The 18814-nt window shown below is 33.1% G+C and overlaps 1 protein-coding gene across 2 annotated transcripts in view; it reads right to left on the reverse strand.

Moving 5' to 3' along the window:
* The window catches only part of LOC130641736 (uncharacterized), a 29941-nt gene that overhangs the window by 8156 nt on the left and 2971 nt on the right, over positions 1-18814 (reverse strand). Inside the window, exons 3-21 of one of the 2 annotated variants that reach the window (XM_057448676.1) lie at positions 17602-18064; positions 15749-15867; positions 14275-14800; positions 13571-13689; positions 13045-13486; positions 12167-12288; positions 11434-11935; positions 10605-10705; positions 8634-9120; positions 7935-8062; positions 5793-6294; positions 5468-5580; positions 4068-4569; positions 3816-3937; positions 3195-3693; positions 2450-2568; positions 1876-2365; positions 967-1088; positions 221-719 (exon numbers count right to left, since the gene is read on the reverse strand). In XM_057448676.1, the coding sequence (XP_057304659.1) occupies positions 221-719; positions 967-1088; positions 1876-2365; positions 2450-2568; positions 3195-3693; positions 3816-3937; positions 4068-4569; positions 5468-5580; positions 5793-6294; positions 7935-8062; positions 8634-9120; positions 10605-10705; positions 11434-11935; positions 12167-12288; positions 13045-13486; positions 13571-13689; positions 14275-14800; positions 15749-15867; positions 17602-18064 (5977 nt within the window). The remainder of the gene's footprint in view (positions 1-220; positions 720-966; positions 1089-1875; positions 2366-2449; positions 2569-3194; positions 3694-3815; positions 3938-4067; positions 4570-5467; positions 5581-5792; positions 6295-7934; positions 8063-8633; positions 9121-10604; positions 10706-11433; positions 11936-12166; positions 12289-13044; positions 13487-13570; positions 13690-14274; positions 14801-15748; positions 15868-17601; positions 18065-18814) is intronic. The other variant, XM_057448677.1, reaches the window with a different exon arrangement.

The raw sequence follows: 18814 nt of genomic DNA on the forward strand, positions 1-18814 counted from the left end.
CTTTGTTAAAAAACTCCGAAAAATTCTTAAATAAATGAAATTGGTGTTATAGCTCGGGCCAAATACAAGAACATGTTCTTCCAAATAATTGAAAGAAAACGAACGAATTTCGAATAAAAACACAGAATGAGAGTATACATCGTACAATGCGAGACATAACATAAGATCCAATACTATCTCACAACAGAAAATATAAAGAATCAAAAACAGAAGAAGTTACCATTCTCGTTTTCTTTGCAATTTTTTCTTGTTAACAAATACACAAATTTCCCCTTTGTATCTACATTAGTGTCTTCTGATAAGTTATGTGTGAATGGATTCGCTTCTTGCTCTTTAATGTAGCAAAATTTCTCTGCAAATCCAAACAAGCCATGGCTTCGATCAAGTTTGATGAAATTAAATACTGCGTATGTTAGGGTACCGTTTGAAGCAATAATAACTTGGAAAGTGTGTTTTAACAATGGATCACTACGTAATGGGACTTCGTGATATGTTACAATCACTGCCTGAGTTGGCGTGAAATTCTGATGCAGCAATTGTACATCGATTTCCGTTCTGTGTAAGATATCAGGCTCTAGTGTTTCCCGGTAATATATATTGCCACTTATGGAAGTGTCAAATTCTAAAGAGTAGGGCACTATCATTGTACTTTCTCCATCAAACCTCCTTAGAACGCCATACCGTGGCTGATTGATGCCTATGTTACCATTACTGCTGATCTATAACAGAAACAAAAAAACCTAGATAAACTTAACATCGTTTCGATTGTCCAAAACAGTTTTCTAATGCGTCAACTTTAAATAAGCTGGTAAAATTGATCGTCAGTGACGTTTGATTAGTTGCCACAGTAACGTATTACGTCACCATTATCAAGGCAAAGCTAAACAACTTGTGAAAAAAATTGTAAAATATTGTATTCCAAACGATGCATTGATTAAAACAGTTTCTCTATAAAAAATAATTTACGTATAAGTCTCTAGAAGGACTCGAAAAAAGTGGCATTGGTTGATTTAGTTGATAGTGCTCCACCAGCTCTTTTCCTCTCGGAAGCAGCTTATCCCCATAACTTGATCCATAAGGATAAAGATCTAAAAGTATAGGTAATGAAAATTATTTTTGTTAGTCTTTCTATTGCAAGGTCGTTTAGGTGAGACCCGAAGTGAACTTGAACCAGATTGGGTCACTTCGGTCCACAACGTATTTCGTAGGACTCTTTACAGCCAATTCAGGTAAAATAAAACCCACTTCTGATGAATGAAGACTTCCATGTAAACACTTTATCCCAGTGTAAAATGCGGTTTTTTAAACAGTGCACGTGCTTGAAAGTGACACACCGAAAATTAAATTCAACTCGAAGTAGATTTTGTGAACAGTTGCACTTTTCACTCCGATTTTGGAGTTTCAATTCGCCTTAATTTAACTTTTGTCACATGTGAACGCTCTCAGGATATTCAGTTTCTTTGTGTGCTTCTAAACTTAGCGAATGAAAAGCCCTAATTAAAAATAATTTATTCAATTACTCTAGGCAGACATTTCAAAATATGTTTACCATTGCTCTTGTACCTCTTCTAATATTTATTTACGTATTCAACACAAATTTGTAGCTACTGTTAGCCTTTATGGAATCAAGGCATGTAAATTTTATCTCCGCGTCCGCGAGTTACTTTTTGTGTGCTGTCGGAATCTAATCTTTTTTCTGTTTTCATTTTTTGTTTACTATTTTAATAATGGATTCAAAAATCAGTTATTATAGCTCCATACAAATCCTTGTTAAAAATAGATATAAACCAATTAGATTATCAAATTTCCTTATACTAGGCATTATTTTGCATCAGTGAGGTAACAACAAGGACAAGTTAGTTATACTTAACCCACCAGCTTTACGACATTTTGTAGTTAATTTAAATATATGTTGACCAGGTTTTCCAGTGTTGCTGTCTTTTAAAAGATTCTTGCTCCTCTCTGGTTCAATAATGGATAATTGAGAGCAATATGGTTCACGATAACCAACAATTCCTCCAGAATTCCCAAGCTGTATATAATTCAATATAACATAAGTTACAAAGTCGTCGGTCACAAGAGCAACTTGGAAGGTGTAATAGGCTGGTGGAGTTTCTGTGTCATTTAAATTGTAATACGTCACGATAACGGCCTGTGTTGCTGCATAGTTTGTTTTTGTGTGAGCTTCAATGTCCCTAGATAACATGGCTAGTTCACTCTCCTTAAATGTTTCACGACAGTATACTCTTCCACCGCCGGAAGTTGACAGCTTTTTGTGATATACTTCTAAGAAAACATGCAGATGTCGGTAATCCTCCCCTAATTCATGTCCGTTATATGTAGATATGAATCCGTTAACATCTACCTGAAATATAGTTTATATAATTCCTTAATCGGCTTTAAAATAACGCTACGTATGTCAACTAGAAGCTGATTTTAAAACACCCACGTATAAGAGCCAAACTTTACTGGAGAAAAACAGCATCTGGCGACTTAATGGAAAGTCATTCAATCTGCCCTCACTCGTTATCGCAAAATCACCTAGAGCTTCTCCATATGGATAAAAGACTAAAAAAAAGTAATAGTGAAGGCAAAACAATTGAATGTTACGAATACACGTCTTCTTTAAATGAAGGCTCATGCCCAAATAAACGCTTATTCATCTTTAAATACCACCAGGGCGACTAGACGGCTAATTATGTTAATAATTATGGTAAATACTTGGAAAATACACATCATGATGCAGAATGTTTTGGATGTATTAATTTAGAAATTTATTTTACTACCTAGATCATTTCCAACTATTATCTCGCCTCAGCCATATAAGCAGAACAAGTATGCAACACTCCAAAAATTTTTCCAGAATCCATTTCTACAGATTTTTTTATTATGAGAGTAAAAAAATCCTAACAGAATACTGATTCTAAGCGAATGTGATGGTGTACAAGTACTGAAAACTTAAGTACAAATGTGCAACAATGGTAAAATGTAGATTTTAAGGAATTGCAAACACCAGTTTAATTTAATCTCCACAGAAAATCTTCTTAGATATATTAACTTCCTCTCCAAACTATGTTGCCAACATATTCGGTACACATTATCACAGAACCAAGTAACAGAAAGAATAGAGAAAAGCATAGCTAGCACTAAAACTTTTTATGAGAAAGGGCGTGGTAATATAAAAGGGGTCTTACTTGGTACCCTCTTAGCAGAACAGTAAGGCGAAGATAACTGATAAATAACCCTTCCTCCAATTCCCACATTAGAAAATCTTGTGAATTTGCGAATTCTTGATAGTTCTGTGTTCTGGTTACATATTCCTTCTTTATATCCACTGAAATGTTTAGATTCATCCATATTTATATAATTCAGCACGACATAACTTACAGTACCATTATTTACCAACACTATCTGAAATGTAAACTTCCTTAAAGGATTACCGTAAGCAGCTACATTTATATAACTGACAACAAATGAATATGTAGCTGCGAAATCATCATTTGTAAGTAACTGTACGTCTTTACTTATCGTGTTAAGAAAAGTCGTGCTGTTCTCCTCCCGGTAGAAAACGTTTCCTGAAACTGTGTGATCCAAATCTGCATGGTATGGCGCCAGAATAACTACATCTGTTTCAAAAGCAATTCCACGTGTATTATTAAGAAAATCAGTCGATATATAGCCGTTCGAACTTATCTAGTGAGAAACGCATGGATTTAAATTGATGCTAGTACCATTTTTAAAGGCATTAGGTCGCATCAATACGTGTCAATTACATTCGCGTAATTTCATCTTTTTTTCATAAAAATAATACTTACATATAAAAAAGATACTTTGGTCGAAAACAATAAAGTTGCACTACTCAAATTAAATCTCATGAGTGTATTGCGTTGCTTGCTTAAAAAATTGTCACCCATGTCTGTTCCGTAAGGATAAAGGTCTAAATAAAAGAATGCGTATGAAGCTACTTGCAAAGTGTCACAAGGAAACCACCCCCCTCCTCCCCCCTTTCCTATTGAAATGATAACGCATTGATAAAACAGCGAACTTCTATAAAAAAAATGTTGTACCTGCCATCTTACAGTTCGCCGTTAGTAAGAATATGTGACGGCCACGTCTTCCAATATTAGAAGTTTTTCTTAAATACTTTGTATATGATTGCAAATATTTCTTTGCACAAAATGGCTCTGAGTATCCACTCCTTGCGTAGCGAGATGGTACGTAAAGGTATGTCAACACAGCATATGTTTTTTCGCCATCGCTTATCAGGACTAATTGATATGTCCTAAACTTTGTAACCTCTCCTTCCCTAGCCATATACGTTACTACAATGGCTTGTGTGGCATTAAAGTCTGTCTTTGTAAACAGTTGGACATCTTTGGCTACCAATTTTAAAAATCTTTGATCGAAGGTTTCTCTGAAGTAAATATTAAAATAAAAGATTGACGGCACTCTGGTTTGATACGGTATTACCATTACATCCGAATCAGTCAGTTTAGTTTCTCCCATAATACGAAAATCTGAACGTGGTACATCATACTTCTTATCAATTCCAATTGCGTATCTACCGATCTAAATAAAATTAGAATTCGCCCAACCTAAGAGTATGTAATAATTATAGTACGACTTATGTCCCTTCAATTCTTACAACAAGTAATAATTTAAACGATAGCGTAGTCAATGTAGACTGTCCCCCTCCTACCCCCCAGAAAAAATCATATAAAACATATATGTCTACTTTAGAAAAACATAGTTGTTTTTCGTACCCAATTTATTGGTATTCTTTTTTTTGATATGATTTGATATCATGGTCCTAAAATTATCGTCCTAAGTGTGTTTAAGACAATCCAAGGAAATGCAATTTGGTGAGATCTCTTGAGTCACTTTCGAAAAAAAGTTTGTAAATTTACGATTTTGCTTAAAGCCTTTGTCAACAACAAAAAGAGAGCTAACCAACATTAATAGACATACTACTTCTAAAACTTACCCAACGCACAATTAACGTTGTATACAAAAAAAAAATTGATGCTAATTAAAACTTTCGAAAATGCTTTTTGCATATCCATAAAATAAACATAGACGGACAATGAATAGGTTCTAGTTAAAAACACTATAAGTTTCAGACATTATTGTTTTTTGCATTGCCTACAATAAAATGTTGAAGTATTGTTTTCATAATATTTGTTTCGTTTATAAATCACGTTTGGCCCATCGTTTTCGTCATGTTTTGGTATTTATGCCTTAATTATCTGCTTTGTGGTCACATCTTCCTAAATTAAAAAGCTACTTTACACTTTATCTTCAATATCGGATAATCATCACAAATAAAAGGCAAGTAAGAATTAACTGCTTAAAATAAACACTTTTATTTTGCTTCGCGGTACGAACGAACGAACAAAAACAACAACAACAACAACAACAACAGCAGCAGCAGAAACAAGAACAAAATTAAAAACAAAGTGGCACTTACATGAACGTAGCTGGCTCTCCTTGAAAACAGCAGCATTGGCTTACTTAATATCAACTCACCTTGAGGACGAGTTGAAAATTTATCACCGACAGTTATTCCCCAAGGATATAAATCTATCATAAAAAGTAAATTTTTCTTTTAAATGACTTTCGAAACAATTGGTTTTATTGCTCTTTTTATACTTCGTGCTGTTGCCTGACACAATTATTTTTCATATTCATCATCTATGTCCCAAAAGCTGCTTGTTATTACGACAGCCATCTGGGTGTTGCAATAAAGCCTAGTCAATCTTAAAATAAAAAGAAAAACGAAATACATAACTTACCTGTCAGTGTGGCACAAAATGTCGTTGTAAGTTTATATATGTACTTTCCTCGATGTGCAACATTTGACGTTTTCACTAACTCGTTGCTAAATTCAGCAGAAACAAATGATATTGTTTTGCATGAGTTTATGGAATAGCCGGCAAAGGTACCCTTTGAATCAAGTCTTATATAGTTTGCTATTGCAATGCTAGTCTTGCCATTATATGCAATGATAATTTGAAAGGTATGTTTTAATGATTCGTGTTTGACAGTGGATAGGTTCATATAAGTGACAATAATAGCTGAAGTAGCGAGGTAAGAAGAATCAAGAAGATACGATTGTATTTCTTGTGTTATTTTGGAAAGTGTTCTGACATCCTCCGTTTCTCTATAGTAAACGCTCCCACTTTTTTCGTTACTGAATCTTTGGTAATATCCCACCAATACTTCATGCTCAGATGGAACTTTTATACTTGGGGACACTAACGACGAATACGTCGTTACAAAACCGTCAACACTTATCTAAATGAAAAACAGCAAAATCAAAATAATGAAATAACCAGACAAACATGGACAAAGAAAGGGGTTTGGATAGGGCTACAAGAGATTAACAAATTGATAATATTTCTTCCCGGTCAAAAGAAGTAAACAATCTTTGAGGATAAATAAATAATTTTATTTCACCTTAACAACAGGTGGCTTTTCCCACGGGCCATACAATTAGATTTATATACTAGTTAATTTACTTCCGTTTGCTTGTCTGATTTTTGCAAAGTTGATTATTTTCACACCTTTCTTAAAAAAGGCCCGTCAATATCCATTTAAAATGGTCTGGTCTCACAATATTTTAGAATTATATACACTTTAGAACCATATAGACAATCAATTTGTGAATATACATTTTTGTATGACGAATTTGCTATTTTTAAATTTATGTACACCGAAAAAATAAGAAAAACTGAAATTTTGTTTTGATCAGGAAGCAAAAATCAACACAAAAGGCTGGCTTGCTAATAAAATGTTTTATGAACTAACTTCTAAAAAGTAATAAATATCTTTTAATCGATTTCAAAGTTATTGTTAATGTCTTGACTTCCTTTGTATGCAATGTTTTGCATGTTTCTATGCAAAAATTAAAAGAACTTAGCTTGGTGGTCATAGTTCGGTCAAGAGAATTGATCAGTGTGTGTGAAAGAACAGGCTGTATGATTTTCTAACATTTCGAATCGTTTGTTTTCACCCAAAAGACAATGTATTACTATTATCTCATTATGTTAAAAAAGTTCTAGCGAGATCCCAATTTGACACGATTTGGCCAACCTGTTTGCAAACAGGATATACCGTTTGTAAGCAGGTCAGTAAACCAAAACTTACGGTGAGCCGTGCGACCCGTTTGTAAACAGGACTACACCATCCTGGTTTTAACGCTTCAAACTTGTTATAGGGGAAAAAAGATTTTCGCATTAAAAAAATTATATAATTACCCTTTTTCAAGTCTTTGTTCGTATTTAGCCTTTTCTTATTTTTTGGATTGGGAGCACACGTTTCTAAAATTGTATGTCTTTTGAAAATTTCAAATTTTGATATTTTGACTTGATTGTGCGTAATTAAATTTTTAACTTAATCCGACATGGGAAAGTGCTGTTTTGGTGGTATGAATGTACTAATACAACTTGTTCTAATTAATAAGCCTCGGTTGCAAGCAGAGATCAATTAGCACAAAATCAAAAAGCCTGTTGTAAGTTTTAGGTGAGGATTTTAAAAATCGCATTCATTTTGTTTGAAAAAGTTTAGAAATAGCAGCGGTCCATCAAAGAAAACTAATTCGGGAAAGGTGTACTATGATATGATATGAAATGATATGATACGATATGATATGATATGATATGATAGGATACGAGTTTATCAGCTTTTAAATCAGAATAAAGAAATCAGAACTGTCTACAAGAATTCCATAATAAGTCAACATCTTTCCATTCTTCTGCTCACAGATTTATTTCTCAACTTCAGACAAACAGACAAAATATTGATATCGAGGTGTATGGGTGTGTAACTCTTTTGTCTTTTTGTCACATTTTTAAGGCAGCAAATAAAAGGAAAAAGGTCCTAAGGTTGTCGCCTAAGTAGCGCACACAAACTAAATAGGTGGTTATTAAACTTACCGATAAATTATAAACAAGCTCTTCAGCTCTAAATAAGTTGATAGGGCGTCTTAATTTTAACATCTCCATGTGGCGCTGACCTGGAAGCATTTTAACGTCTTTGTGCGCTTCTCCGTAAGGATACAGTTCTAAAATATTTGAAATTCGTATGCGTAATTGATAACACGCGATATTGAAATAAGGATACAATCTTTAATTGTCATCACTGTGGGTCAAGTTTACATTTGGGCATTAGCATGAAGTTTTGGACCTGTATTTTGTTATAATTCGCGAATTTTAGAATCGCTTTGGATTTGACATTTGAACTTGCTACAAAACAACTCATGAGAGACTTAAAATATGTTGTTGACGCATCAGCATGAGCAAAACCTTTTCACGAAAACCTGCAAATCTCTCAAAAAAGCCTCTACATTACTGTATGGTTTGTAGGGTTCGCTACTAAAAGGCGGGGTTCAAAGTCAAATTTGTCCCACCGCAATAAAAAATTAAAAATATTAATTTTATTCCGAAATCGCGTATTAGGTTTTTTGTAATAAAAAAAGACAAAAAAACAGTGCATTACATCAGCAAAAACAAATTAGCAGACCGAAAGGGAAAAAATGTTAAGATTAATTAAAATTGCAAAACAAATTTTGATCTCCCCCAAAACAGTTATCTCTAAAAATACAATACATTCGGACGAAACAAATTAACGTTTACCTGCTTGGTGACACTTTGATGTGACTTTTACGATATGCCTTCCTGGTACGCCAATGTTGGAGGTGTCCAAAAGTCTATTACAATCACTATTTGCAAGTGTTACTGATCCACAAAAATCTTCTTCAAAACCAACTCTAGTGCAAGTATCATCCAGTCGCATGAAATTATATATGGCATATGTTACACTGCCGTTTGACGCAAGCACTAATTGGAAGGTGTTAAGGTAACTCTCCTCAATAGAGCTAGGCGTGTCAAAAAAAGTTATGATCAATGCTATTGTAGCCTTAAATGCAATATCGCCGTATAAGTGGATGTCTGCATTCGCTTTTTTCAGCGTTTCTTGATCGAACGATAATTCGTGATAGAAATCATGGGGTTTTATGTCGCCGTAATACAGGTAAATAGAAGCCGTTCGAGGGTAAAGAATCCCAAATCTACTATCACTTCTTTCCTCTCTATTTACTTCAACCATTCCTAAAATAGATATCTAGAAAAAAAAAGGAATGCTGTAAAAGGATTAAAGATAATAATGAAGAATGAAAAGTGAATGGAAAGGACTTTAACACGTTGATTGCTGATGACGAATTAACTCATCATGCCTTGGCGCTTATTGTTTGGCTGTGAAACTGGTGCAGTTTTCCAGTGTGCTGCGATATTTATGTGTTTTAATCCTGGTTGACAGATCATGTTTTTCTATATTTACCTATTTTTTAGCATAAAAGACAGCTTGGAATTATGATTCTTATTGTTATGTAAAATTGCAGCGAAAAAAAAAATGACGGGATAATCGGATTATTGATTTGAAATTAGCAGTGTGGAAGTGATTTACGAAATAACTTAAATAAACGAGTTCTGGCTTGAAATGAAGCTTTTGAAATAAATCTTTCAAAGATAAACTTTTCAAGGATTTGCCTTCCGTTGTCGTAAACAAGCAATGCCACCATAATTGGTAAGACTATGCTTCACCTGAAGGTAAGGGCTTCGAAACATCTTGGAGTTTTGTACCTTACTGGTAAAAGGGTTGCTATTTGTCATAACAGTACAGTTTGGGTTCATTTGGTTCTGAGTTCTTGCACCTGACCTGTTAACTACATTTTGGAGATTAATGAAAGTATTTTTATAAATAAAGAGAAAGCGAGTCTCAATAGAAATATAACCTTTGCATTTATTCAGTTCATTAATTTGTTCTCTTAGAATTCGCTGAAAGTATATTTTAAAAATTTTTTCTGTATGCAAAATATAAGAATGTTATGATGGCTCTGGTCAGAGCACAAAGCTTATTTATATTATCTGACAATCAGTCTGGCATGTATAGTTTTTATATGCATCGGTTTATTAAAAATATATGATTTGTGATCCATTTCTTATGTTCTAGATGAAATTTGAATATATTAGTCAGCTAAAAAGCTCAAACACAACAATAACTGGAGATAAATAAAAGACAATTGAACTCGTCATCGGTATTTTGGCGACAAACCGTGAGACGGCCCACGATTTATATCCGGAAGTCAACATACTAAATTTGTCTGTTTACATTCCAAAACAACAAAGACAGCAAGCGCACAATTAGCCAAATCTCTAGATTGTTAGAGTTAAAAGTTTGTGAGTTTGGGCAAAATTAGGAGTGGCTCTCGAGGTGATTTATCAACAACAAAAAACTCCGGGTTTAGATCAAAATAGAATCTCCTGTCCCTTAAAGGCTTTGCATGACTGAAATAAAAACCAACTAAAATAAAACAGAGAAAAGATTGTGAGTAAATAGAAGTCTATGACTACGCAGTCTTGATGTTAAATGTCATGCAATGTCATGCATTGAGCATCTTTTACCAATTCAAAATATAAACTGACGACGTTAACCTTCTTTCGCCCGTTTTTGTATTTAGTTGCAGCTAAATATGCTTTAAATAAACTTAGTGATGGTAAGTAAAGAATAACAAGAAAAAAGAGATATAAAAACAAAATAAATCTTACAAATATGTTTCTGGTTTTGTATGAAAAAAGTAGCATCGGAACTGGTAAAATGATTGTTTTATCAACATTCGATTCATGGTAAGTTTTGTGCATATACAGATCTACAAATAGACAATTAATAAACACATTAATTTTTTGTAAAAATTGAGCTCTACGACAGTGTAGGAATTATAAAAATTAGTCTATTTGTCGCAAACATGTTGTTAACAGCTTTTTGCTCTTGGCTGCCGCTTAAACATACTATCTAAAGTGATATTTTTCCCCGAGGTAATAAAAAAATATGTCATTATTGAATTACATATTTTTTTTCTTATAAGCATGACATTTATAAGCATCTGTAGGCTTAAATTTGGTCATTTTTTAAGCATATGTTAAGCATTATGTGAAGCCTAAAAATTTTTTTATGTATTTTGTTTAGTGAACAGTTTTTCTTTTTATTCTTTATGTGTCAACTAACCAGTATGTAGTGACATTTGAGTTGTAATTACCGATAATTAAGGTTAAAATGCAATATTTTTTTTTAAATACGCATATTTTGAGTGTGTTCATTTGTTTTTCATAAGCATGTTCCAACCATTAGCATAACCTAAGCATATTTTGAGACTGTAAAAGCACTTTTCATAAGCATTCTTAAGCCTCAATTTGGAGTTCCAATTGCTTATAAAAACCATGTACCGTATCATTTCTAGAACAAAAGAGAAGCTTTCATCTGGTCACCATCTGCTTGGAGTGGCTGTTTTATTTGAAACTAATTTGAAGTTATAGCTAGGATCGACAGTACACAATAAATTAACCGGTCAAATAAAAACAAAATGAAAACATTGCTGACCTGCTTTGTTTCCCCGACATTGAGACGATGTTAAAAGATAAACGTGTTTGCCTGGAAACTGTACATTAGATGTAAAGCTGACTTTTCTACTATCTCCAGATATCTCGAATTGTTGAGTAAAACAGAAACCATCGGTGAATTCTGTTTTTGCGTTAACTGATGTTACATTTGTGTATGTCATGACAGCATAGGAAATGTTGCCATTTGAGGCGATTACCAGTTGAAAAGTGTTTAAATCTTGTGGATGGTCATATGCAGACACATTAATATACGTAACGATAACTGCTTGCTTGGAGACATAATCAGATGCATTTCTGTATGCATTAATGTCTTTGTTAGCCAATGCTAAAACGACTGGATTGAATGTTTCACGGTAATAAATCTTTCCTCCTTGTGTCAAATCAAATTGCTTTCCATATATCATTATCACAGGATATCGGTTAAAAAAGGTATATTCATTTTTACTCATATTTAGGGATGAAATTCGCCCTTGATCATTAATCTAAAAACAGGATAGAATTTCAAAGCAACTTCACAAATGAATATTCATGATGGACTCTAACTTAGTAACTCAGTTTGAACAAAGGTCCCAGTCATTTGAAATAATAATGTCTCATTCAGAATCAAACTTCTGTTTATTCAAACAATTTTTTCTCAAAACCAACTAGAATTTGTATATAATAGTTAAGAAAAACCCAAAAACTTTCTAAAATAGGCTAAAACACATACTTACGTATAGTTCGGATGCATTATTGGATAGAAACAAAATTGGCTTCTCTAGAACCAGTTTTCCTATTGCATTTTTCGTTGCATTCATGCTCACATCTCCATACTTTGAACCATATGGAAATAGTTCTAAAACAGTAAAACGCAACAGTTAGGACATGTGTACTAAAACTAAGATTTGGCCCCTGTGAAAAAAAGTTTTTTTTTAGCCAATCTAACGCAAAATATTAGGGTGTTTTAGAACAAAAGAATGAGAAAACATAAAATAGTTCGTAATGATTGTTTCCAAAGTTCGATTTAGGGTACGGAAATGAAAGCAAGACAACCATTGTATACCTTAAGGGAAGAAAAGTTTGCGCAAGAAAAGATTGCTGTATTACAGATTGCGACTTTATGGTAGAAAAAAAAACATCGTAAATTGCGGAACAAAAGATTGCAAATTGGTAATGCAACCATAAAATTGCGGAATTAAAGAATTTGGTATAATGTCAAGATATTGCAAAACTTAAAGTTGCGAATCAAAGCAATGGCCCATGAAATCTCTTGATATTTTTTTTCATCTTTTTCATATTTTTTTTTTTGAAAATTTCCTTCGATGCAAATAATTGAAGGGTTTTCCCTGTAAACCATCATATAGCAAAACAATGACAGAAAAAGTTGTCTTTTTCTTAGAAAACAGCAAAACTAGATGGCGATTTTTTTGTTTGGACTTGCGAAAGCAAATATTGCGAATTTTGATTAATTTTTTAATCTTTAGTTCCGCAATCTTTTCTTACGTTATAATTTCTTCCATTTAGGTAATCTGCTAAAATTTACTTTAAAGAAATTATGTCTTAGATATGCCTTCTAAAACATCCTTTTTTTAAATAAATGTAGGAAAAGTACCTGGAGCTAAATGTGTAGCAACATATTTATACACGTTAAAACCTTTATTGTCATATAAAAGTTCCAAATTACGACCTGAAGCAACCAGCGCCTTCAAATGTGAGCACCATTCGTATCTGCAGGTGTGCTTTGTACGGTTGACAACAACGTAAATCGAATAATTATCCGTAGCAACTAAAACTTGCATCTCGAACCATGCATGAAATTGGGTTTCATCGGATCCAGCAATATATGTCAACAAAAACGCTTTAGATGCAGTGAAGTTGGCCTGGATGTGTTTGTAAATTTCCTCATTAGCACCGAGCAATTCATTATTTGTTCTTATTTCTCGAAAGTAAATGCGATTTTGTTTTAAGTAAGAAGGGTAAGTACACAAACGAATAAAGCTGTCACTTGCAATTGACATAGGCAAATACAATGTCAGTATATCTAATAAGCCAACCTAAAAATGGGAACGATTGGAGCGATGAGATTTTTATAAACACCAAAACAGACTCTAACGGACAGAAAATTAAGTGTTACGTACATATGTGTGTCCAAAATTCTTCCATCCATTAGAAATATTAACAAAGAAATTAGCGCACTCAATGTGTGGTGATTTGGTGAATATTACGTCCCCGTGAAGCAAACCAAAAGAGTACAAACCTATAAAAAAAATTCGCTTAAGTTCTGTTAAATGCAATGGTCTTGAAGGTTCATTGTTGCTTTGCACGGTATTTCCTTTCACGGGATTGTTTTGTCTTATATGTAACAATTTTTACGTCTGCGCTTTATGGTGTTCACACACACACACACAAACACGCGTAAGAAATTTGACGGATGCAACCACGAATGCAGTTGTTTAGGATAAACTCACAACATAACGCACTGTCATGACGATTGGCGACAACGACGTACGGGTACCGTCTTGACGAACGAGACACCGTCGTACGCACATTTCGATAATAGAAAATAACGGTTCAACATTTTTTTACGAAATCTATTTTTTTTTTCGTTTGTTTTTAATCGATAAAGGGGTTAATAAAAAGTAATTATATCATTACTAATTGCAATATGTATAGTCAATGTTTGCGGAACAAATAATCAGAAAGGAACTGTGTCATTCAATGTTGGGTGCAGAGGTGATCATAGCAATGTGTCTATCGTCAAATAAAGCAACAGGTCTAAAAAATCTGACTGGGAAAATTAGGAGTATCGCTTTAGGGAATAATACAATAAATGTATTTCTACCTGGGACCACACAATGGCCAGAAGACAAAAGCAGGACACTTCGGCCCCTTGTGCGAACATTATTGTCAATATGAAATCCAGATTGGACGTCTTTTTTCCAGTATTTTTCCCCATTGTCATGGTAAAAATACTTATGATGGCAAAACCATTCTGTAAATCCAATATAAGGAGCACGCAAAGACACAAAGTTGCCAACGTAATAAGTTAACACGCTATCAGAAATGAAAATTATTTGTGCAGTTACAGTAAAGTTTTCATTCAGGTTCCATTCCAAATCAGTGTAAGTTACGATAACGGCTTGCGACGCAGTGAAATTTATGTTGCCAATGTATCTGTGTACAACAGCAGTAAGATTTCCGAGAAGAGCTTGATTAAAGCTTTCTCTGTAGTATATCTTTTCAGATTTGCCTAGGCTTGCCGATTGCATAGATAAAGTAAACATAAATGCAATATATGGTGCTGGTAATTTCAAAGGTGCATCATCAATTATTGGTTCTTCAGCAGAAATGATACCGTTTGGATATATCTATAACAATAATCAAACTTTCTTTAAAGCGCGACTTTTCATCAATAGACAAACTAGAACTAACTACTCTCAATTTTTAACTATCCACATATGAAGGCCAACCAACCTCTTCACTCATATTTCTTTTTGCAGATTTTGCCAATTAGTTAGTATTTTAGGTAGTATATTTAGCTTTAGTAATTGTACATAATTGACGTAGGTAGGGACGCCATAAGTCGCGTCTCCTGCTATTTATCCTCCTAGGTAACTACCTCTAAATATCATTATGAAATTTAAGACTTCCTTTGCATTAGGATAGTCTGCAGAGTTAAGGTTATTGCGCATCATCAAATCTCTTCTGTCCGTTTCTCGTGGTGGTCACGACGGCAAAGCATTTTAACTCCTACTATATTTGTCCAAAAGAAGAAATGTTCCAACTAGAAAGTTCGTACGAAATCGGTGCTATGCTCTCGCTTATTACTCAGACGAAGAAAGCTGTTTATCTTTATTTATACTGCATTTAAACTTAAAAATATTTTTACAAGTGTTTACCGGATTCACGAATGAACTTCCGAAAAATGGACATCTATACAAACTGTGTTTACGCTGATTTTGTAGCTTTTGCAGATTCAGCAAAAAAAAAGATAAAAATTAAAAACAAAGAGCTTCCGAAAAAGTTTTTTTGCACTCATTTGAACCCGTAATAGTTGCTGGAATACGTATCGATTTTTTAATGTAGCCTGAGAATAACGCATTTCTCTGAATATATACAATAAGAAATATAGATAATTCGTTTTGGTGTACGATTAAAAATATTTCTGTTTTCAAACTATTAAATTTCCTTTTAAGCATACTTTATTTAAATTTTGTATAAGTGCAAGCACAGTAAGAGGTAACCGAACTAAGAGCGGTTGCAATGTTTTACACTTGTACCAGTCACGCAATAGAAAACTCTTTCTTTTAACTTACATAAAGGTTTTGGACTGTCTGCGAGAAAAATAAAAATGGCTTAGATAACGTCAGAATTTCGTATCTTTTATTAGAACTGATTCTTCTGTCTCCGTTTTCGTAGCCATATGGATAAAGTTCTAAAAAATAAAGTTTAAGGATACAAAACACGTGCTGGAAGAATGCTTCAAAAGATATGTCCTTCATAGGGAAGATAACTCAAATAACAAGACGCAATATGTCTTATCATTAGCACGAGAATTATCTTCAATGTGATTGGCTGAGAGGGGAAAACAATATCTCATATTGTACAGGTTAAATATTACCGAGCAAAGTATTTGGTGTATGGGTAGTAAGGGAAAAGCTAAAAATGATTAACTAAAAATATTTGAATTTTGAAAATGATTTTGAATGTTATGAAAACAGAACTTTTGAAGATATCGTATGTGTAAACAAATATTTTTATTTTAATGCAGTCTGCTTGTCTGTGACATTAAATGTAATTTATTGTTCTTAATTTTTTACGACGGCTAATAAACATCTCCATAAAATGTTCCATATTTTATAAAACTGAATTTATTAAAGAATTAACTTACGTGAACTAAATTAATTACGTAATATTCACAGTATATTATTGTTTGTTCCTGTCTTTTTCGTATTTCGCTTCATTTTGGGATCACATTGTAGTAAGATTTTCCAAATTAATGATAAACTAGTTATCGCACTAAAGCATCGTACAATGTCATAATGTACTCTGTACCGTACGTACATATCGGTAATAACTATTTTTTTCTTGTTTGCTCTTGTTTTATAGAAAATATAAAATTTCTAGTTTGTATAATATCTTTTTATATATACAAGACTACTGATTCAAGTTTAGGCATAAGTATTCCTATCAGGAATTACTCTTAAAAAAAATTGAAGTTAAAAAATTTGACCTTGAGATGGAAAGTATTGAAAGAAATAGACTGCTCTAAGTTTTGCAATTTTGTCGTCCAACAGTTCTGACCAACAGATAAATATATCAGATTTTATAAATACAAAATTAATTTTGATATCAGAAAAGAGTTGCAAAATATTTTGCATAGGCGTTCCTGTGTTAGGAATTACTCGTGGTATAAATTAAAAGTTCAAAAATTTGTCTAAAAGTTTGATTTTGAGATAGAAAGTATAAAAGATGCAAAAACAACAACAATTGATACTCTCTGTCCAAGAGAGTTTAATTGTTGAGAAGTGAATCAAATAGCAATGTATATACTATACGATTATTGAAAATTTAAAAAAGATTTATGAACATTTTAATGCAAATATTTTCATGTTCCGCTAAAGTATCAAATTCCTACTAGTCTTTAGCGTGCCGCATTTTTAACGTTAAGGAAGTGCAATACAGATTATATTACACTCAATAACATTAAATTTAAAATAATTCTGCTACATTAAGAAGAATATTCTTGCAGTCACAAAAAGAGCCTGGATACTTTTCCACGTACATACAAAGCACACAACAGTTTCTTTAGAGTTTATACACATTTAATTTTGCATAAAAATCATTTAATGATTTTGGTCTTGACGATGTTCGACAAGTGTGTATTTAGTGTGTTATAGCAGCTGCTGAACAAGCCGTTAACTACACCAAATGATGCAAAACAGTGCATTATATAGAGTTTAGAAATATAAAAAAATGAAATTAATCATGTTTGGGGCGCCATACTTTTCTAAATATTGATATTAAAGTATTTCCCATGCGAGGGTTTATCGCGTTAGCATATTAGCTGATTAAGACTATTACCGCATCAGGTAAACAATTTTAACTAAAAAAAAGCTCCGTTCTTCGACCAGTGTGATAAATGTACATCTTTGTTTGAGCATCTTACCTGGTTGTTCACAGCGAAAATTAAATTCAAAAACATGTCGACCTCTTATGCCAATGTTGGATGTGGCAAGTACTCTTTTGCTTGTCTTGGGAGTATATATAGGCTTCCATACACAAAATGACTCATAAAAGCCAATTTCGGCGCCGTTCAAATCCAAACGGTAATAATTTAAAATTATAAACGTTGAAGAGTTGTTAGAAACAATCACAGCCTGAAAAGTTTCTTTTCGGGTGTTGTGCAAATAAATAGTCATATTGATAAATGTAGCTACAACACCTTGTGTTGCAGCGAATTCTTTTTTAGCGTGCTTTTTTACGTCAATGTTCGCTTTTGATAGGAAATGCTGATCATAGGTCTCTCGGTAATAAACATGACCCGAACTGTAATCACGACTGGTTTTCTGGTATATTTTTATTGAGCCTCTATTCCTATAGCCGTAACTGAGCAAGCCACCTTTATCAATCTAAAAAACATCATATTTAAGATACATATGTAAATGTAAAAGTGAATTTCCACTCAAAAACTAAATAGAACGGATTGGTACGGAAAATTGTGATTTATCGAATTGGATTGGTTGATGAACTTTCCCGTTAAAATCAAAACTGAAAGTTCAAATAATTTCAACTTTTCTTGATGACTGGAACGGAAAACACTATAAAAACAAAGAAATGATTCGCAGATAGCTAATCAAATTTAAGTTTTGTTTTGCTGTTGAGTGGAAATTCAGATTGAGTTCGTTACATAATTACCGTTATCATTTTAAATTAAATTAATTATATTTTCTAAACTACGATTACATGCTTCTTAGCAAGTATTAACCTGCAAAAGCCAAACTCAAGATAATCATGTTATGAAATTCACATTACCTTTGGGGTACTTTAAAAACTATTGTTATTTTTTTCCTTTTTCTTAATTTACCTGTTTCAGGCTAGGTTGTTGTTAACAAATTGACTCTTTTTTACAAGATTAAACCGCATGTTAAATATGAACCGTTTCTAAAAAAGGCGTTAAATAATCCGTGATAAATTGGGAATGTAATTTAGGACATATAGGCCCGGTGTAACAGGAAATTAGGACTTCTGGGAATTAAGAACCATGAGTCGTAAATCCATTAAGGAATTAGGAATCTACCATAAATACGACTCGTTGTAATAATGAAGTCATATTTTACTAGTGAATTAGGACTTGTTTTAAAATAGATTATTCGAGCTCC

Source organism: Hydractinia symbiolongicarpus, chromosome 4 (genome assembly GCF_029227915.1).
Source record: "Hydractinia symbiolongicarpus strain clone_291-10 chromosome 4, HSymV2.1, whole genome shotgun sequence".
Taxonomy (NCBI): Eukaryota; Metazoa; Cnidaria; class Hydrozoa; order Anthoathecata; family Hydractiniidae; genus Hydractinia; species Hydractinia symbiolongicarpus.